We start from the raw sequence: 22,542 nt of genomic DNA, 5'->3' as shown, positions 1-22,542 counted from the left end.
TGATGGGAAAAAACGAGGATTATTTAAATAAAATACTTTTCTCTTCCAGCGGCCATAAATAATCTGCTGAGAGCCAGCCAGTCACGAGGCAGTCAAAGAGTGATGAGAATGAAGTGGTTACAAGATGTTTAACGGTGCATTCCACGTTTGTCAACTGACAGCTTGTTAATGTTATCAAATGTATCTGCTCAGCAACATCTACCTCGTGTCTAAGTTCCAGATCCAATATTAACCATTTTGCCAAAAACTATTTATGTAAGATTTAGCAAAAACAATGGAAAATTCAGCCATCTTCCTGCTTAGTGTAACCATAGGAGACAACTAATGACATACTAGACATTTATTGCGTACCCATGTTTCTAAGACGAAGAAATACAGCAGCTGGCAATTTATTGAAGAACAGTATGACTCCGTTCCTAACAACAATGAATCATCATCATTCCTGTCACTGCGATCCCTTTTTAGAATGGAACAGCTGTGTGATCTCTTATTTTTTCATTGTTTTAAGAAACTGTAATTTCTTTGCACATTGCCATTTGGGTCAACTGCACTTATATGGTTCAAACAAGGACAACAAAAACCAACATTTCTACTGCCAACCCACTCAGATGTACACAACTTGCTGAGGCTCAAACACCTTACATGGATAAAACAACTATCTACATATACTTGGGGAAGACAAAGAAACTATCTGTAATTTACATTGAGATCTCAAGAAACACATATTAATGTTATTAAACTGTAATACATAATTGAAAACTGAGATAAACATGCATTGTTTTTAGATTAAGAGAAACCAAAAACTTGAAAAAAATTTCTTTAAAGAAAGTGCAATAGAGGTCTATTCTACTAAGAAATGCCTATACTATGAAGGATTGGGTGAATTTTGATTAATATTTTATGTGGACAATAAGTTATTGAAGTATTAAATTAAAATTCCTTAACATACCTTACTCGAAGTCTGACTGTTCCCCTACCTTCAGAGTAGGAGCACACATATAATTCTAGTACTGACATGGAATTCACTACTATGAAACAGTACTGTGAGAGCTTTAAATGAACTAGTGTGCCCTGTCTCCATAGCAATCCTATGGATGTGGTATACTGTTCTCCCAATGTTTCAGATAGGGAAGCTGGGCCTAGCCCAGTGAAGACATCATGTTGATTTATACTATGTCACATGGCAGTGTGACTGCAGAGTCCACGCTTTCAGATGTCAAGTTGCATTAACGCACACTCCCATCCTTCTTGCTGTGTCTGCTAAGAGTCATGCAGCCCTTGAAGCCTCCCAGACCGCAGCACTCCCTGGACCACTTCTATTTTCAAGATTACCTGGAAAAATGGTTTGAGTGCGGCACACATTTTTATGATTTAATTGTGACATTGTTCTTTAATGGAAGGATTACCATAGCCAGATATCACTGCAAGGAATGAAGCACTGGAGAGCAGGTGTGCTGTTTTATTTAGTGTGATTAGAACAAACTCTCACTAATAAAAGCCAATTCCAGCCTCTCCTTGCTCTTTGTACAGAGAGGGTTTAGTTGTTGAGATCCAGCTAAGATGTCCAGTTTCTCACTGAGCTACTACTCCGATAGGATGGGGCTTTGGCCAGTTGGATGTGTGCAGCAGCAATGGATGCAAACTCATGCTACATGTGGTGGACACACTCTTCCTCGCTCCATTATTTCTCCAGCTGAATGTGATCACTGAGGTAAACCAACCAATAATACTAGAGGCACAGCGCATGGAGTCTCAGAAGCTGTTCATAATGGACAGCTCTTGTTGTCTTTGGACTGAAACAGAACTATCCTCTGCATTGCTCAAGCCACTGCCATTCTTGTTCTGAATCTATTGTTTCCTCAAGTTTTTCTTAGCATTCTTAGGGTGAGGTAAAACTTTTTACATCAACATGATCTTATGCAGAAGCAAACCTCATGGGATGCGAGAACAATACCTTAAGAATACCCATAAAGCATTAGAAGGACAAGAATCAGGTAAGGATATAGTAATTGGACAGACAGTTAAATCAAATGATAAAGTAAGCCATGAGATTATGGTTGGACCTCTGTTTCCTATATTCCATGTCTGTAGTTACATCAACTAAATAAAGCCTAACATATTTTTAAAAATTCAGACTGTACCAAATGAACATGCGTACTTTCCCATGTCATTATTCCCTAAATAAAATAGCATAACATCTTTTTATATAACATCTACGTTTATGAGCTATGTATATAATCTATGAATGAAGTTTAAAAGTATAGAGGGTTTTCTATATAGGCTGTGTAATGTCATTATACTACTTTATATGAAGAACTAGACAACTTAGTTTTAGCTCTGAAGGAGACTATAACCAACATCCTGCAGAAATTGAGGAATAATAGTATCAGGGATGATTCTGTGAAATACCATAAATAAGCAAACAACTCCCTCATGCTTCTAATCAGATATTCTCCACAAATGGCTGAATACATTAACTCAAAAATCATAACCAAATAGCAATTTCTCAATTCCTTCTAAAATCCTAAGCAAACAAGCTTATCCCACTGAAATTGTGTATGAAAGCCAATTTATTTACTAAAGAACATAACACCAATTTGTCTTCCATGAAACAAAAGAAGACCCCCTCCCCTGCCTCCAAAATAAAAAAGTTCCAACCCCCAAGGAAAAAGTATACATATTTAGCATTCCATCCAGACAGAAAATGTTTGTGATGGATTGTAGTACTGATATGACTGTTCTATTTTCACTATGACTACAGACCGGCTCAGCTCCCAGTTCTGTTCTAGTAAACTGTAGCAACAGCTCCCCAATGAGGAATATCACTGTGTATGGCAGAGGTTCCCTTTGCTGTAAGAAGCTGTGTTTTATTGAAACCCAAACTATATTAAGATACATGTGGAACTTTTGAAGTAACTCAAACAAATATTACAGATCAGACTGTGCTTTTCTTTCTGTTGTTTCAAACAAACAAGGGAAATTAGACAATTAGTGTATGATTTTCTTAGAAAAATAAAAACCACCAAATGCAATGTATTTTTAGCCAATACATATTTTAGAGCAGTTTCTCTAAGGTACCCAAATCCAGAGGTGCACATAAGTGCAAATGTACTGTAAACTAGTTTTTCTTAAGGTCCATCAGCTAACTCTATAAACTTTAATATTTGTTTATGTTCACAGATGAAATTATTGCTCTTTGCTATTGCTTTTGTGTCTTTTGTATGTAAGTGCAAACATATGTCCAGAGGGCAGAAATGAAGTTTTCTGTCCCTTATGAACTGTTTTGTTTTGTTTTGTTTTTCTTTTAAATAGATCCCTCCCTGGGACCTGGAACTCCCTGATTGGGCTGGGTTCTGGCCAGTGAGCCAGAGGAATCCTGTTGTCTCTGCCTTCTACAGCAGACCACAGTGTGTGCTACCACCCAGGCTCATGCACACTAGAATCACATACTTGTCCTCAAGATTCTGTGGCAAACACTGTCCCAACCAAGCCATCTTCCCAGGCCTGCCTTTATTTATTTGTTTGCTTGTTCTCTTTCTTAATTATGAGTAGATCTATTACATTTTGTATCAGGTTTGTTTATTCATATCCTTGGCTTCTTTTAATTACTATGAATGAACATAAGATGATTTTTTTTTGTGCTGACTAACCCCCCCTACATAAAGTTCAAAAACATGTTATATTAGTTGGAGAAAATAATGAGGTGCAAACTAAAGTAAGAAAGTATATTAAAAATCCATTTCTAGAAAGTGCTAGACAGCTAAAAGATGCCCTAGGGCAAAAAACAAATCATTGCCAACATTGTAGAAAACACAGAGCTGACTGATGATCAGATACAGCTGCTAGTGTGAAGAAACTACACAGTGAATGCCAAGTACATTAAAAATATCTGCACTCACCCCATGCAAACTGCCAAAAGTTTTCTGTGACATAGGTCCATCTTTAAAACAACAACAACAACGACAACAATGTGCTATATAAGAAAATCTATAGAGACAGGCAACTCTCAAGTTTGGCAGGACAATTTACCTGCTTTAACTGTTAGAGAACAATACCAAGAACAGCCAGGCCTGATCCTCCTTTCAAGGCGACACCGAGACAGGTCCTGATACTTTCTAATTGTCAACTAACTATTAAAGCCAAGACAGGTCCTGATACTTTCTAATTGTCAACTAACTATTAAAGCCGAGACAGGTCCTGATACTTTCTAATTGTCAACTAACTATTAAAGTTAATATTGCTAAGAAAGTAAAAGCTCATGTATATATTTGCAAGATTGACTTCTTAGAAACCAAACAACAAAACGTTGGAAAACAGAGAATTTATGTGCACTATAACACTGGTGCAGATTTTTCAATTTCACAGAATCAGCTAAATAAAGAACCAGAGCAGGAAAGCAGAATATTTGGTAATGTAAAGTCAATGTAATTAAGAAAAAACTAAGACCCGAATGTTAGGTAAAAGTAAGCTAAGTTTAACTCACAATCTTGAGAGAGAGAGAGAGAGAGAGAGAGAGAGAGAGAGAGAGAGAGAGAGAGAGAGAGAGAGAGAGAGAGAGAGAGAGAGATTTGGAAGATAATACATTTCAACATCTTTAAAATTTCCAGGTAAAAATGTTCTATGCCATCAAATACGTTCATGCAGTAAAGTACACAGTGACATACGGAGGCACTGTCAGGTCTACATTGATAAGACAGTAATTACAAACATTGATGTGATGATGTGATGAAAAGATTAATTCTGTGTGATTACATTTACTAAGAGAATAGTCATATTTCCATAGCTTATAGTCATATTCACAGTTCTTCATGCTGCACATCAAATGCCAGGAAGAACAGAGATATGATAAAAGCTGTTTTTTCAAGCCTAATAAACAACAGACAGACTAATAAGCAAAGTGAAGACCATGGCTGTGAGGAACCCTGTAACTACTAAAGGCTGAGTACAAGCTCCAGTCAGGCTTCTGCTGACCATGACTGCAGCCGACTTCCTCCTGGCAGGTGGGACTGGATGCGCCATTACTTCTCTGGCCAGAGCTGTTCCTAGTAAAGCCAGGGAAGGTGAGCAGTGAAACGACCCAACCCTCTAGCTACCTGCCCTTCTCCTGTTCCCCCAGTACTTCCAGTGAAGCAGCTGCATAAACTTAAAGCATTTGCCTTTCTTTCCTCAGACTCATCTGAGCAGCTCATTCAGAGCACTGGTCATTTCTAAGGATGCACTTTAATGGCAGAGCAGAGCAGATGCAGACCACTCTGTTAGGCTGAACAGACAAATATACAAAACAAAATCAAACCGCGGCAGATGTCCCTGTGCTTGAAGACCAAGCAGGCCAATGAGAGGGCTGAGTGGAGAAGCATGACTGCTGCTAAAGTCAATCCTCGGATCCATGGGAAGGTGGGAAATCAGGACGGAATACACAGACATTCTCTGATGTTCACACACTAGCCCTGGCATCTTCTCCACACCCCCGACACTGATTTAAAAAAAAAAAAAAATAAAAGAGTGACAAAAAACAAATGGAAACCAGAAGCCAGGCAAAAATGCTGCCTTGCATGCTGCACCGCTGACTATCTTTTCTCATACCTACGCCCAACTCAACTGAATCACCATAATCTAGAATGTAAGACTCACTTACTTCTAAGATTACAGAAGGGCTTAATTTCCCTGATAAGTGATACCTGAACAAGACTGAGGTGCCTTTATCATAAGAGCTGCATTGGTCTGGGTCATTTCAGGCATGTTTCATAGCATTACATTTCCATTTGAATAGGAAACAACTAGGCTGCACCGAGATGTGAAAAATAAAAACAGGGCCAAAGAAATGGGTGGAGGCAGTGAGTGGGATATACACACCAAGAAAACTTTGACTATTTCCATGTTACATTTTGTTCTACATGTACTTTATGCTTATGGTAACTAGTAAGATTTCAATGCATACTATCAAACCTTTAAAAAAGTCAAGTACTGACAAAAAGATATTAATATAGTTTTATGCCAAAATGCTTCTAAAAATCTGTACATGTATCTCTCTTTTTAAAATAAAGTTGTAAGAAAAAAAGTGTGTGTGTGTGTGTGTGTGTGTGTGTGTATAAAAATTAAAAAGATCAAAACTACTTACTCCTAGGACTAAAAATAATATGACTACTTCTACTTAGTTATAGTAATAGTTAATGTCAAGTCAGAATATTAAAACATTAGTTAAGCTTTGGAAAATAATACTCTATAATATACTGCAATAAAACTGTTTCTGTTACTTAGTGTTCACTTAGGGGCTACTGGCTTATAATGTAAAGTATCTGAAAGCGCTTTGTAAAACATGTGGTGTAAATTTAGTATTATGATTTACAGAACACTGGGGTATTTTTCATTGTTGAAAAGTCACATTCATGACAGACCACCTCTATGATCTACCACAGTGTTATGGGGTAAATATATTCATATAAGATACATATTGTTTACATAGTCAATACAAGCATAAAAAAGTTTCAGTGTACATACCAGAATCTTTTATTAAATTGTATAAGACCATTAACAAGTCAAATTTACACCCCAACTCAAACTTCAAAACAGCTGTTCAAATAAATCAAGGATAAAAGGTCAGGTGCGTATGATACGAGGTGAGGGTCATGTAACATGTTTGTCTATTCTGAGACAGAACTGCATAGAGCCTAGAGCCTGATATATGACAGCAATTAAGCTAGCCTTGTGCACAAAAACCATTTGCCCTGTGAACTCAGCTGCTTTAATTATAATGACTAAACTATACAGTGGCACATTCCAATTTCTGTAAAGAACACTGTTTTAAGGTTTTATTGTTGTGAACAGACACCAAGACCAAGGCAAGTTTTATAAAGGACAACATTTAATCGGGGCAGGCTTTAGGTTCAGAGGTTCAGTCCAGTATCAAGGCAGGAACATGGCAGCTTCCAGGCAGGCATGAGCTGAGAGTTCTACATCTTCATCCAAAAGAAGCCAGGAACAGACTAAGCATCCCCAGGCAGCTAGGAGGAGTGTCTATAAGCCCACCCTCAGAGTGACACACTTCTTTCAACAAGGCCACACCTTCTAATAGTGCCACTCCCTAGGCCAAGCATATGCAAACCATCACAAACACAAATGCTGGAGCTGAAAATCTGGGTCAGTGGTTTCAACATTATTTCTCTCACACAGAACCCAGGTTTGGTTCCTAGCACCCACATGGTGTCTCAAAAGCATCTATAAATCCTGTCTCAAAGGATTTGGGGGCCTCTTGGTGCATAAACATACATGCTGGTAAAATATACACATTGTAGTGGCTATTCCTGGTTGTCAACTTGACTATATTTGGAATGAACCACAACCCAGAATTGGAAGGCTCACCTGTGATCCTGATCTTGAGGCTGTGAGATACAAGTTTCTGACCTGGATCTTGGCATGGTGGCTATGAATCCCAGGACACTAAAGTTAGGAGATCTCTGAGTTCAAGGTCATCTGGGACAGAGCAAGTCCCAGATCCAGGCATGGTGGTACACACCTTTAATCTGGGATACACGTTCTGTTGAAGACGTACAAATAGCCAATGGAAGAAGGAAGGCTCTCTCTTTGCCTGCTTGCCTTGTGGGACTGAGCAACTGCTAGATCCTTGGACTTCCATTCATGGCTGCTGCTGACCACTGTTGGGGAGTTGGACTACAGACTGTGAGTCACCAACAAATACCTTACTATATAGAGACCCATAAGTTCTGTGACTCTAGAGAACCCTAATACACATGTTAAAAACAAAACAAAACCAAAATAAACACACACACACAGGTACAATGTGCTCACCAGTGAGGAACAGTCAGTGAGCAGAAAGCAATGACCGCCTGTGCTTGTGTTGCTTTCTCCTTTTTACCCAGTCAAGAGTCCCAGCTCATGACACGGTTCCATCCATATTTAGGGTGAGTCTTCCCATTTAACTAGCCTGTTCTTCTAATCTAAGCAGTATCTCCATGGTAAGTCTAAATCTCATCCATCTGATAATTAAGATTAACTATCAGATACCCCTTGCTTATTTCAGGCTTTTCCCGACTAATGTGTGTAGCTTCATTCCAGATTTACAACACAATTTTCTGTTCTTGAACCTGCACCTGCTAAAAAGCTAAAGGCCTGGTGTTAGAACTTTCTTACAGCAGCAAGGCTGGCTTTCTGCATGCTGTCTTGCTGGGGTCTTGTAGCTCAACCACTGGTTCTGATCTGCAAACTGACAATTCAATATATGTCCCACCTAACTCTTTGTACAGAAAAAGTTAAAAAATATATTGTGTGTATTTCTTAAACACGTTTCTACAAACCATCTTCTCAAATTCTATGTCTTATAAGAATTACAATAATTTCCCTGTTTTCACCGTGATGTTCATCAGAATTCTGTATGGAGCTTCTGACAAACACTGTGCCTAGGCCGTAATTCCGACGGTCACGGGCAGTTCTCTGGCAACCAATGACAACAAATCTGAATTAGCTGTTCATCAGAGGTAAGCACTGCTATAAGAACTGCTGGACGGCTCACCCATCTCCATTCCCTACAGCTGAGGATGTGAGAAAACGGAAGTGCGATATGGTCAAGTGATCGACCTGGCTCCCAAATTTACCTGGCTTTGTATGAAGGACAAAGTTCTGTCTGGGAAAAGCTGAACTATAAACCAAGTTTCTTCTTTCCTCACTACTTGCTTTTGTACATTTTCTCCTTTTGCCTGATGTGCAGGTTTTGCAGTTACTCCTGTTGCATACATCTTCATCCATTTCCAACCGCTGCCCTCCTGCTTCACCGAGAAACAGAGCTCCCAGCTTTCTGCTCCTTTCAGGTGTATATGAGAAAAACCGCCAACACTGGGATACAACTATTTGTTTTTACCTGATCAAAGTTTATCACTACCTATTTGATAATATCAAGGATTCTCTGTAGATAAAAAAAAAAACTTATCAGGAAGGTCTTTCAGTTCATTAATTCATGCTTTAATTAATGGCAAGAGCTTTTCAGAAAAACCACCAAGCTAGAAGCTTCAGGAACGGCTTTGTAGAATGAAAGGGAGCTGGAAATTGAGCTTCTATAAGAAGACCATCAGACTCTAGCAGAAACTCAACAGGAGTAGTACTTGTAGTGCTCAGAATACAGAGGATTTCCATTCTGAGCTCTAGAGAGGTTAATCCAAGATGAGAATATGAGCCTCTCAGAGTGATAGGGCCGAGTGCATATGAAATGGATGCACTGGATCAGTGTGCGGTTTCTGTAGGCCACACGCTGCTCATACAGATCACCCTTCCAGCCACTGCCACCAGAGAAGAATCGGGCAAGATGGAGAATTGGGAAAGATAGGGTTCTCCAATCCTTTAATTATATACCTGAGTAACAGAATTTTGTATGTTAAAATTCTTACTGCTTTGCATGAGGGACAAAGGACAAAATATAAGAAAAAAAATGAGGCCATTGACTTCTACTTTACAATAAATACAAGGCTATTATTACTACTGGTATTATGGTATTTCCTCATTAAATAGTATACAGGGAGAAAAACCGAGACTATGGCTGTTGGTCTCTGATAACTAACTTTCACAATTCTTTTTTCTTTTTACTTTGGGACTCCAAATATCCAATCAACTCACTGAACAATGGTAATATTCTATCAACGATAATGTAGGTACAAGAAAGCTGCCCTTATGTAGGCAGGCTCTGAGACTGCTGCTCAAGAATCTGTTAACACAGGTTTCATTTCTAAGGTATAAACAACCAGTGATTTTTTTATTAAAGATAACCTACTCAAAATATTCAAAGATGAGTTTATGAACAACAACATACTAACTAAATAAAGTGAACCAAGAAATTCTTTAGAAAACAGGCTTTAAGGTAAACTGAAATATAAAGGACCATGTGCTATATAACAATGGTATCTCAATGAACTAGACATTAAAGCACTGTTTCCAAGGAAGGAATGGGTAGGACAACGACAGACACAGACAGCTCTGAAGAGCAGCAGTGAGCATGTGTGAAAACAGACTTGACCTTGGAACTGAGCTACTGCAGCGCTCTCCCTACTCTTCAGGGTGTGCATGAATGAATGTACTGGGACACACTTCTGCTACTCTGCAACACATACAATAGGTTTATAAATACAGTATGGCATATACTATACTTGTAACAGCAAAGAACATTTACTACACTCCACCGAAGCTAAAGTTAAAAGAAACTAGAGTTACACACTGGTGGCATACTTTGTGTTTTCCTCATTGATATGAACTACCAATCTATTTAGTAACATTTTGTTCATTAGAATTATCATGATTTTATACAAACATTTACTATTTAGAACTATATAAGCATGGTAAATAAATATTTTAGAATCATTTTAGAATATGATCTGTTCTAATACAGAAAGACCATCAAAGTATATAAAGAAATAAAAGGTAATAGAATGGTTTATGTTTGTACTAAAACAATACAAAAGGTATATATAGGAATAATGTATCTATGCATATTTTTATTCCAGAAAGACTAAGAAAAAATAATGTGCATTCAAATATTTTGTTTTTTTTATTTTTCTAGTCTAAATTATTTTTACAACTTATTAAGAAGGTTCCCCTGCGGTCTCACTCCACCCGCATGACTGCCTCCCTCCTGGGTAGAATACTGCCCTACTGGCACAAACTAAGGCCTGATAGCTTTTCATACAGGTTTATATATTCAATCCTCAGTCCACTAACCCTCTATACAATAAGATTACATCTAATAGGCAAAAAACCCAGACTGCCTGTACTGGCTGGTTTTGTGTCAACTTGACACAAGCTGGAGTTACCACAGAGAAAGGAGCCTCAGTTGAGGAAATGCCTCCATGAGATCCAGCTGTAAGACATTTTTTTTCAACTAGTCATGAAGGGGGAAAGGCCCAGCCCATTGTGAGTGGTGCTATCCCTTGGATGGTAGCCCTGGGTCTATAAGAAAGAAAGCTGAGCAAGTCATGGGAAGCAAGCCAGTAAGTAACATCCCTCCGTGACCTCTGCATCAACTCCTGCTTCCTGACCTGCTTGAGTTCCAGTCCTGACTTCCTCTGGTGATGAACAGTGATATGGAAGTGTAAGCTGAATAAACCTCTTCCTCTCCAACTTGCTTCTTGGTCATGATGTTTGTGCAGAATAGAAACCCTGACTAAGACACTGCCCTTCCATATAAAATAAAAGACCTATAAAATCTTTAGAATATTCATAGCTACCTAAAGTCAGTTAAGTCGACCTGGATCCAGTTCATCCTTCTCAAGCTCCATCTTGATTCTTCTCTCTCCTGACCCTCCCTCCACCTTTCCTTCCCAGGCACAATCATCAGCTCTAGCCTTTATTTTACTAATTAAAATGAGAAGGTTTTGATGAAGTTACCTGAGTCAGTGAGTAGGCAGCCCTTCTAGGGAAAGTGGAATTAAAACCAAAATACAAATGGCTACAGGAAAATCTACAACATTCCTAGAATTAAGTTGCAAAGTTCTTGGTGGGTAAAGATGGCACCTTACATATTTTGTCTTATCACCATTCACAAAACAGTGGAAAGTTCACATTCAATGAATGTTTGCTAAACTCAACTGTTTGTCATCTATTTTATTGTCCTAGCTCTTGAAATATTGACTTGTATGAGCCAATTCCTAAGTTCCTCCCTTATAATTCTTAAAGTGTCAAGTCCAGTGCCTTAAAAACAGATAATCCTTTGAATAATGGCCCCCAGACCAATCAGTTTGAATGCTTAGGTCACCAGGGAGTGCCATTATTTGAAAGGTTTAGGGGTGTGTGTTAGGGGAAGGATGAAGAGAGTGGGGGGCATATGACTCATGGAGGTGCAGCGAGGCCTGAGGGCAAGGGAGATGCCTCTGGGAGGCCCATGTTGGGAATCCCTTCCCCCTGTACTATACCAGCCACACAACGGTATAGTACAGAATAGAGTTTATTCAGGTCATGGGAGAGTTAAGAGGGTGGTAGAAGCAGAGAGAGAAAGAGAGAGAGAGAGAGAGAGAGAGAGAGAGAGAGAGAGAGAGAGAGAGAGAGAGAGAGAGAGAGAGAGAGAGAGAGGGAGAGAGAGAGAGAGAGAGAGAGAAGTAGAGGAGTAGAGGAGTAGAGACTGGTCATGAGCACATGGAGGGAGAGGGGGAAGGGAAGGGAAGGGAAGAGGAGGGGTAGGAGTGGGAGAGCAAGGCTGCAAGAGCAAGGAGGGGTCAAGCAGCTCCTTTTATAGTGTCAGGTCACTGGGGTGGAGCATACCTGGCGGCTGCTGGGTAATTGAGGGGTGGGGTTTACATAATCCCAACAGTGTGGTCTTCGAGTAAGTTAGGCCTGTTGCAGAAAGTTTGTAATTGAGAACAGCGGGCCATGAGATATAAAAAGCCAAAGTCGGGCCAGTGGTTCTCAACTCCTGCTTCCTTCAATCCAGATGTAGAACTCTCACCTCCCATGTCTGCCTGTGTGCCACACGGTCCCCGCCATACTTATAATAAATTAAATCTCTGAAACTGTAGGCAAGCCCCAACTTAGTGCATTCCTTATAAGAACTGCTATGGTCATGGTTTCTCTTCACAGAATACTGGCTATGACACCTTCCTTACTTATATAAAATGTAGCTGCTATAACGGGAAATATCTACTAAATACTCATTATTCATCTATTTAAAAAGCTTAACTTGATATGCTTAATTCTGCAAACAAGAAGTCCAATGGCACATTGCAAAAATTTTCTTTGCAAAATTTGGTAGTTTAAGTAAAAATGGTCCCAATATGCTCACATATTTGAATGGCTGGTCCCCAGTCAGTAGAACTCTTTGAGAAGTTGTGATATTACTGGAGGAGTTGATGTTAATGGGGGTGGACTTTGAACTTTCAAAAGCCCATGCTATTCCCAATTAGCTGTCTCTGCTTCATGGTGATCTCAAGATGTGAGCTCTCAAATACTGCTACAGTGCTGTCTTTCTGCTTCCATGTTTCCCACCATGGTGGTCATGGACTCACCCTCTCAAACTGGAAGCAATACAAAGTTAAGTAAGAAGATACCAGCAGTGGAATATTGCTGTGACATGCCTCACCATGCTCTTTTTTGGAAGACTTAAGATTTTAAAAGTGGTTGACTGCCATATCCTGGGCTTGCTGGGCCATCCAAATAGAGCTTGGAAGAAAGTAGTGCTGAGAGCAATCAGCTATATGGTTCTGGCTTTAGTGTCATGGAGGATACAGGAGAAAGGGGTTACAGATTCTTCTGTGCTTAAGAAAGCCATTAAATGTGTGGCAGGGGAGTTCCTGCATGGAGGCCTGAAGAAATCATTACAGAAGCTGTAAAAGTGAAGCCTGGACTGTAGGGACCCAAAAATAGTGGAAGTGCTAGAGCCCTGGGATATCTACTAGGGAAGGTTGCACACAGGGAGTGGAGCCAGCCGGAGAGAGAAGCTACAGTCAGCAAAACTGAAAGGGTAGAGTCATGTATCAATTCGTGAGAAATAAAGAAATCTGGAAGTAAGGATACATGTTTGTATTTATGAAAATAGCTTTACTATCATAATCAAAGCAAAGTTTAGAAGTATTTATAAATATATCTTATAAAATAGATACTATTTACTATAGAATTTTAGAAATATTTACAAAGTTTTCAGCCTTCATTAAGTCCTTTTTATGGCCAAAGAAATGATCACAAAATAGAAATGTGATATTGTATCTAATTTCATTAATACTACTAATGTTAAATTTGCAACAAAATTAGATGCTGTCTCAAATGCTAATTCAAGTGCCAACAATGACTGGGCTGGGCATAAAAATATAAGCCTCAGTCTAGTGGTTCTCAACCTGTGGGGTGTGACTCCAAGCCTTCCACAGGAATCCAATATCTGATACCAGATGTTTACATTATAAGTCAGAACAGTAGCAAAATTACTGTCCAGAACGAACAATAAAAGTCATTGTATAGTTGGGGGTCAGCACAGCATGAGGGACTGTTTGAAAGGGCCACACAGTGTTAGGGAGGATGAGAACTGTTGCTCTAATCCCAGCATTGAAAGGGAGAGGCAGATGAATCCTTAAGTTCCTAGCCTGTCCGCTCTTTACAGTGACCTCCAGGACATCAATATACAGTGGGATCCATTCTCAAGAACAAAATAAAACAAAACAATCATATCACAGTACTGCACCCCCATAACCAGAAAATAGTCCCGATAACTGAAATTAATGACAATCATGACACATAGAGTGCCTACTACCTTTATGCTGGTTTTCAAATTCCTCAGATAAGAGATGGTAGCAACAACCCACACTGCAAACTCCCTTGACTTCAGCTTTGGATGCAAAAATCCGCAGAGTGTTGGGTGCAAGGTCACCACAAGTATGCAACCCCACCATTAGACAGTCCTTTAGAGACAGAAAGAAAAACAGCATATTAACAGGGGAGTTAAAACTATTCAGGTAGTAAGATTTCAATGCACACTATCAAACCTTTAAAAGAACCAAGTACTGACAAAAATATATTCATATAGTTTTATGCCAAAATGCTTTAAAAAATCTGTATACGCATCTCTCTTTTTTAAATAAAGTTGTAAGAAAAAAAACTACACAGGTAAAGATTTTAAGTGTCTTTTCAAATATGTGAACCTTTTAAGTGACTAATTGTACCTGAAAAGTATTACATATCATTTTATTTTAAAAATGAACAATTGTTCTTTTTAGACAAAATGGCCGTATTTTTCTATGGCTTCAGTGGGATTTTTTTCGTTTGTTTTTGAGTGTGTGTGTGTGTGTGTGTGTGTATGTGTATGTATCTTCATTTTTGTTTTCTCTCATTTCTGTGTCCATGTACTTTTGTTATTTGGATTCAAAGACTTTTAGGAAAGCTACATGATCTTTTGAGTTTTAAGGAGATATCCTTAAGGATATCTGTAGATAGTCCACAGATCACATTAGTATTAGATTTATGATTTCAGTATAGTCATAGCAACTTCTCAGGGTTTTTTTCACAACATAAAAACAAAAACAAAAGAAAACACAAGCCATCCTATCCCCCAAATGTTGTGCAAAGAATTATTCGTCTAACAGCTCAATTTTTAGATACCAATTAAACTTAAATGTAAAGGTATAGCTAAAGTCGGCATGGTGGTAAGAAGTCCCAGCCGTCGGGAGGCTGAGGCAAGAGCACTGCCTTGAGTTTGAGGCTGCTCTGAGCTACGTAATAATCACAGGCTACTCAGGCTTATGTAGTAAGACTGCCTCAAGACAAAACGAATGACAATAACCAATCTAGATAACACGGTGCTTAAGAGACTTCAAAGAACTGGGTAAGTATCAATGAGTCTAATGATACAAGTGAGATATATCAGTATTGCGAAAAACATAAGCTTGAGAAACAGTTGAATTTAGAGCCTACTTTATTAAAATGTGATTTTGCAACTAGATTTAGCCTTTCCGTTTGTTACAGCTTCCCTATGCTGATGTCCCCTTGCTTCAGTTGCTATGTTATCTCTAACACATGCCACCATAGGCTGTGCAGTTCTAGCAATACAATTCCAAGAAGATTTTGAAAAATTTAAGTGATAAAATATACTAATAAAATTTCATATTTTAAACCTAAAATTGTTAAAGATAACCCAATTACTACACTGAAATGCATGCAGACTAAGGTTTCCCTTAATTGGTACCTTTTTTGTTTTTTGTTTTTTTTGTTTTTTTTGTTTTTTTTTATAAGGACATGGCTGGGATTGGTGCACTGGAGCAATGGCTGAGTGGTTAAGAGCATGCACTACTCTTGCAGAAGCCAGGTTCTGTTCTCTGCATGTAGTCTGGGTGCCCTAGTGGCCTAAATACAGATCCACGGCATCTCCCTCTCTTCTGGCCTATGTAGTTGCTGCACTCACGTGCATAAACCGTACAGTCTCATGCATATACACATAATTTAAAATAAGAATAACAGCTTTAAAAACAAAATCAGTGATGGGAGAACATTAAAAATCATATAAAACAAGAATTTAAATATCTAAAGAATTCTGATATTTTTGTTTAGCCATTTCCTTAAATTAACAAAGAATAAGATTAATTTCAAAAGATACTTCATCTTCTAAAGGAGTTAGACTAAATAATTCTAGAAGCTTCTGCATAATACTTTTTTAACATCTAACAGTGCACTTTGGATACATTGTCTTCCAATTATATAACCTGACAACTTAGAAAACATTAAAACTTTAAAGATCAGTCATAGGCTATTCTTGCTCTAGGAAACTGCATGTTGGTTAATGTTATGCTCATTACCTCTGTCTTTTCTCAGTATCTTGATATGATCATCAAGTATGTGCACATGAAAACATCATCATCATCATCATCATAAACCTCTATGAAGATAATTACTGTAAGTATCAATTCAAAATGAAAAAAGGACGAAAACAGACATTTTTTGAATTAGAATTTAAACAACCTCTAAAGTGTGGATAATTTTGCCTCCTGACTAGCATTTGTGTTAGCTCTTCTATCTACAAGTGAAGTGAGTAGAGGGTTTTGTGTTCTCTAGTCTACCCTTATTCAATGTTGACATTGTGAGTACAGTGGAAGCCAGCTTAGGATCCTACTCTTGCTCTTTAGGATTACTATGTCAGATACGATCACATTAGTACAATAGCAAACTATTCAAATTGTATTCTGACAACAGCACTTTGCAAACTAAAGCATTTGAAAGTTGAATCACCTCCAGATCTTCAATAATGTCATGCAACTGTGAATCAGCCGTGATGAACGAGGTAAGTGGTGAATATATGCTTGAGTCCCTTGGGTTAGATGTCGTATTTCTTCTCTCTTTTCTCAGTCCAGACATTTCTGTGTTGCGAACCTGTGAGGAAGTAGGTTCGATGGCATCGACAGGCAAAAAGTCTATGAGAGAAAAGGCATCTTCAAAACACAAATGTTCTTCCTCAACAGGCTGAGCGTGTAGATTTCTTTGCTGTTTTCTGATGACTGAAATTGCAGACCCTGAAAAATCTGGCAAAATATCGGCAGTCATGCCTTGACTCCCCAGCCTGCTCCTCCGCACACTGTCAGAAGCCCCCTTATACTTGACTTCCTTTTGCACTTTCAACTCCTTTGGCATTTTTAATGCCAATCCATTGGCATGTGCTCTTGACTGAGAATGACAGAGGTTCCAATGTTTCTTCAACTTCCGGTTTCTCTCCTTAGCTCCATGGGTATTAGTGTTTGAGGAATCGATGCCATAAACGTTTAAGCCATATTTTAAGGACAAAAAGGAGCTTAGATAGCCTTTACCAGAACCCACATCAATTACCTGAAGAAAACAAAACAATGAATTCAGTATTTAGTCAGTTGGTAAAAGAAACAGTCCACATAATTTATTAAGGTGAGTAACAAATGCAATATATCATTTGTATGATATATTTGTTATTTTAATGTTTTGGTTTCTATAAAAATCAATCATTGATCATTTTTAATTCAACTTTTTCTAGTTCCAAGTAGTACAGTAAATCAAAGGAACAACTAAGGGACAGAAATAATATTGGAAGCAAGGAAAAAAGTATGTTTTTATCATCTATGGAGCTATTGTCTCTACAGAAAATTCCAAAGAATATCTTTAGACATCACCAAAAATAACTGCTGTATTAAACAATGTGCCAAGGTGTTAGGATAACCACACACTGCATCACCTGGCTATGACGCTGTGCCCAGGTGTTCTCAGTCATTCACTGCTGTGTCAGCAGTGCCAGGCTAGCAGGACATGTCAATGTGGAGAGATGAGGGGAGGATAAATCTGAGTAATTTGATGGGCTAGCTGAGGGACCGTGCCAGCAAACAAGCAGGACCCCTGAAAGTCCCACACTATAAGGCATATAGTAAATACAGATAAACAGTGATCCAACAGAAAATATATAACACAACAGTAATGAACATTTTGAATGCAAATGTTTTAAAGCAAGACAATATAAACAATACCTAGTAGTAAGCTTAACAAAGGACAGAAGATGAATACACTGAAAACTATAAATGTCATCTAAAATCCTGAAAGGTTAAACAGAAGGCTCATGTCATGAACAAACAATCTCAATACTAAGAAAGCCCTTCTTCTCTTTCAATGCACAGAGATCAACATAATCCCAATTGAGCCTAAAGACACTGAAAATCATATACTACAATTTATATGAGAATGCAAACCACCTATGAAGAGCAAAAAATTTTTTCAGAAAGAATAAAGTTAAAATATAGTACTAGGGCTGGAGACGGCTTAAGAGCACTGACTGCTCTTCCAGAGATTCTGAGTTCAATTCCCAGTGACCACATGGTGGCTCACAATCATCTGTAATGGAATCTGATGTCCTTTTCTCGTATTTTTTCTTTAAAATACATAGCTTTAAAAAAAGATATTACTAGGTCAACGATGAACATACTGGGCTCAGAAGAAGGCTCGGTGAATAAAGAGATTGTCTTGATAGCATGATGATGTAAATTTAGATTCCCAGAGCATACATAAAGTGGGGCAGCCATGAGACCACCTGTAAGCAAAGCACCGAGAAGCAGGGAGGAGCCCTCCAGTGACCTGACCTGCCGATCTGAATTGGCAAGGGGCTGTGGCAGTTGATGGTGGATAGTGAAGAGCCAGTTTGTTAAGGTCTTTTTAGGGGTGGGACCCAAGCAGGTAAAGCATGCTCCAGTGAAAACTCCATATCCCTGAGTAATACAGGCAGCACTGGCTGGACTTGGACTATAGGGAAATGTTGGGAGGAAGGAACAGAGGGAATGAAAACTTACACACTTCTAACACACAATGCTGGCATAGAGCACACGTCATAGAAAGTGAGGGTGAGAAACTAAAGCAATACCAAAACATAGCAGGAAAAACCACCAAACTTTGTAGCTCCATGTCTAGTAGCTGGGCTTCAGTTTTAAAGGGCTTAGGTAGCTCCACCCCTCTAACTTTGCTGCCTGAAACACCCATCTTTCTCTCTTACAGCCTGTCTCTCAAGGATTCCAGTATATACTGAAGACCAACCAGCCTTTGCCTTATTCTAGCTTAGTGTGGCTCCCTGACAGATCTTTCAGTGAAGATTTAAGTACTGTGTGTAATCTCCTTGGTAAGTGAAATAAACACAGAAAGGAACACTGACAAGAAGGCAAGAGTCCAATAAAAGATACAAGAAGGAAAGGAATCCTAACTAATGCCACAAATGGGTAAGACTTACAAGGAATACTCTTACCTGCTTTAAGCCACAGTAATCGGCAATACTGCAGATTAGCTCTGACATCGCCTGAACCTCATGAGATTTTTTTGTATTCATAAACTCAATTGCCTTCACATTTTCATCTGAACAAACATAAAAACATGAGAATACTGCTATGAAAGAAAATTTTAGTTGTCATCCAAAATTCACGGCTTTAAAAATTAATTATGAAATGGCATAAATTCTGTGATATCTATGTCAATGTATGATTTTAACAGTCATGATTCAAATTGAATAAAAGTCCACAGATAATTAAAATCATTCCTTGATATAACAAATAATTAAGTATAAGTGGAAAAAGCTGTATCACCAAAACCAAAATGAAAATCCTTGTCATCAAAGAACAGCCTTAACAAAGTAAAAAGATGAGCAAGCAACAAACTGGAAAAGATACTATAATACACACCTACAAAAATAAAACCAACCCTTATATGAAGAGCTTCTGTGGATCTGCCTGTGCCAGCCAGCACTAATCACTGCTAATAAGACAAAATTACATATGCCTTAGTGAGGTGCATGAAAAAGCAAGTTAATTAGCATTCCTGCTGGAACTGGAAAGCTGACTAACCACGGGGAAATAATCAAACAAAACCTCCCTGCATGTGTCAAGTTATCAGAATCAGGATAAACAAGAAGAAAAAAGACTGAGCTACAACTTTAGATGGAAGGGATTTAAACATTCTGTCTAAATGTCATGAATGAGCCCAGACTGATTTGTACACTAAGAAAAACGCAGACTGGAGAAATGACTCAGAGGGTAAGAGGAGTTTCTAGTTTTACAGAGGATACTGGGCTGATTCCCTGATATGGCAGCTCACCTACTCAAAACTAATTCAGATGCCCTTTTCTGACCTCTGTGTGCAACAGGCATACACACATATACAGACATGCATGTAAGCAAAACACTCCCATCTATAAAATTTTTTAAAAATTAATATTTTTTAAAAAAGAAGCTATAAGTAATTCCTGCTAACTATGACAAATTTAAATACAGTCTGCTTATTATATAGTATTACTAGCACAGAGTTAAAATCCTGAATAAACTGACATGCTTCAGGATAAGTAGGAATGTATTGGGTTTTTATGGACATATGCCAAAATACTTGCAGGTAATATGGTACCTGTAACTGATGGTCAAAGGGCTCGGATTTTAAAGAAGTATGTGTGTGGGTATCCTAACAGCAAACAGAGAAGATTTTAGCATTGCAAATCTAGGTCAAAAGTATCAAGATTCACAAGAGGATGTTTCTCTTGGTTTACAGCTTTCTAAAAAAAGTTGGTGGACTAATGAGAATCAAATGAAATAGCAGACAATAAAGACCTTAGGAAACAATAAAGGTCACATATTTTATCATCGATGTCATCAGTATTTAACCAATTTGTCTCTATTACTAAAGCTGGTTCCTCAGCATGGAAAATAGTCAACTTTTAAATCCACAGCCTCCTGACCATTACCTTAGAACTGGGGTATCTACTGACACTTTACTATAAACAAGACACATAACTATAAACATAGGTTTTAATCTATCTGGCCACTTGAGTTCTAATTTGGACAATCCCCACTTTCTCATACATTTCCCCTATTTTCCCAGCAACCACGCTCCATGTTCTTCATGTTCTTCCCTAAGAATCAGCCATAGAGAAACCATTATCCCACTGAAATAAAAATGAAACAAGTATTTTAACATCTGTAGTAACACAATATAATATGTGTTTGAGTGTCTGAAACTAACTGTGGTAAAGACACTCAGGGGCTAATATAGGAGAGAGTATAGAGATCTATAAGTCTTCTTACTATGGAATAAGAGAATCTGTTCTTTTCAGTATGATAATATCCAACAGAAAGTAAACTAAGATTATATTGGACAGGCATACATAAATGAGCGACATACTGCATCTAAGTACCTAAAAAGCATAAATAAATATCACAGTCACACATACCAATTCTTTGTTTTTTATTTACTCGGAGGGCTGTAAGTAACTGCTCAAAAGGAGTACACAGTCCCATGTTTTGCACAGAATAGTGTTTTGCAGTTAGAGCAAAGTCTTCCACACTCAAAAGCTTCTGAGAAGTTTCACAAAATATTTTGGGGAGATCAATGAAACCTAAAACAATGGACATCAAAGATTAGCAAGAGTTATAAAGATTTTGAAAATAGCAAATGAACAACTGGAATTTTACAGCAACTTAAAATATTTTAATTTTCAATCTCTGAGATATTTCCAACAGTTTCTTTGCCCTGGTTACTTAAACTATCAGCCTCCAAAAATCTAGTTTTAGCATTTTATCCAGTCATGTCTTTGAAGATCAAATTAAAATTTGGTCTTTGTGTTTTCCAGGAGCAACAACAGCAGAAGTCTTAAGTCTGAAGTGTAATATATTTAATTTATGAACTGTCTTTCGGGCCTACAGCTGTGCATGTTAAAGTGCCAGTCTTTACAATACCCCTGTTCCTTATTCTTGTTGAACAGCATTGCACAGTTGTATCCTTTTATGCCATTGTCAAGGGACATCAATTTGTTTCTGAAGTTTTTTTTCTTTTCATTCTAATTTATACATAGCAGTTCATAAATCCTTAGTGACTAGAGCACTCCGATTCATTTAACATGTATTTTTGAAAACTAACTCAAGGTATAACTAAATAAAAGCAAGCTTAAAAAAAGGACAAATCAGTGTTGAACACGTATGCAAGGCATTCACTCTGGGGAAGCATACATGCTAGAGAACAATTTTTGTTCTTTCAAAAGCAAACAAACACCATAATCTATATGCCATGACATCTTGTCTAATAGAAGTCCACTGAAACACAAAGAAAACTATTGCTCTCTCACAAAACTTGAAAACAATGTACAGGATATCTTCATATTCTAAATAAAACGATATGATTCTGCATATACATGCTTTCTTTGTAAAACCAGTATCTCTTAATTTGGTGTTACAATATGTGCTATATTTATTATTAAAAAACACCAGAGCTGTGTGACTTCAACTTTGAATCAGTTAAAAAGAAAATAAAACCACAAAGTTACTATGGCAAATTTATTTAATATAGATTTGGGGACGTTTTACAAGCTGAATTTACTGATGCAGCCAAATGTAATAAAATCTACATCAAAATATTTAGATATGATGCAGGGGGCAAAACTCGGTCAACTATTAAGTGAGACTTTCAGGTTTAAGAGCAGTCTCAGCATCTGCAGGTTCCAGGGGAGCAGTTTCTTAAAGTGTGATAGAATAAGAGTATTCCATCGCAGTGAGCAGAGGGGCCGTTATAAGTGTCAGTTATTGGGCAATGTTGCCAACAGAAAGAAAT

At 38.0% G+C, this 22,542-nt stretch overlaps 1 protein-coding gene across 3 annotated transcripts in view; it reads right to left on the bottom strand.

The window, feature by feature from the left end:
* METTL25 (methyltransferase like 25) overlaps positions 1 to 22,542 on the bottom strand; it is a 57,709-nt gene that overhangs the window by 27,364 nt on the left and 7,803 nt on the right. For all 3 annotated transcript variants that reach the window (XM_080935646.1, XM_080935644.1, XM_080935645.1), the window contains exons 2-5: positions 21,170 to 21,334; positions 19,205 to 19,311; positions 16,693 to 17,283; positions 14,228 to 14,375 (exon numbers count right to left, since the gene is read on the bottom strand). In XM_080935646.1, the coding sequence (XP_080791772.1) occupies positions 14,228 to 14,375; positions 16,693 to 17,283; positions 19,205 to 19,311; positions 21,170 to 21,334 (1,011 nt within the window). The remainder of the gene's footprint in view (positions 1 to 14,227; positions 14,376 to 16,692; positions 17,284 to 19,204; positions 19,312 to 21,169; positions 21,335 to 22,542) is intronic.

This window comes from Micromys minutus, assembly GCF_963924665.1.
Source record: "Micromys minutus genome assembly, chromosome: 22".
NCBI lineage: Eukaryota > Metazoa > Chordata > Mammalia > Rodentia > Muridae > Micromys > Micromys minutus.
Note: the sequence above shows the minus strand (reverse complement) of the source record. Positions and strands in the feature narration are given on the sequence as shown.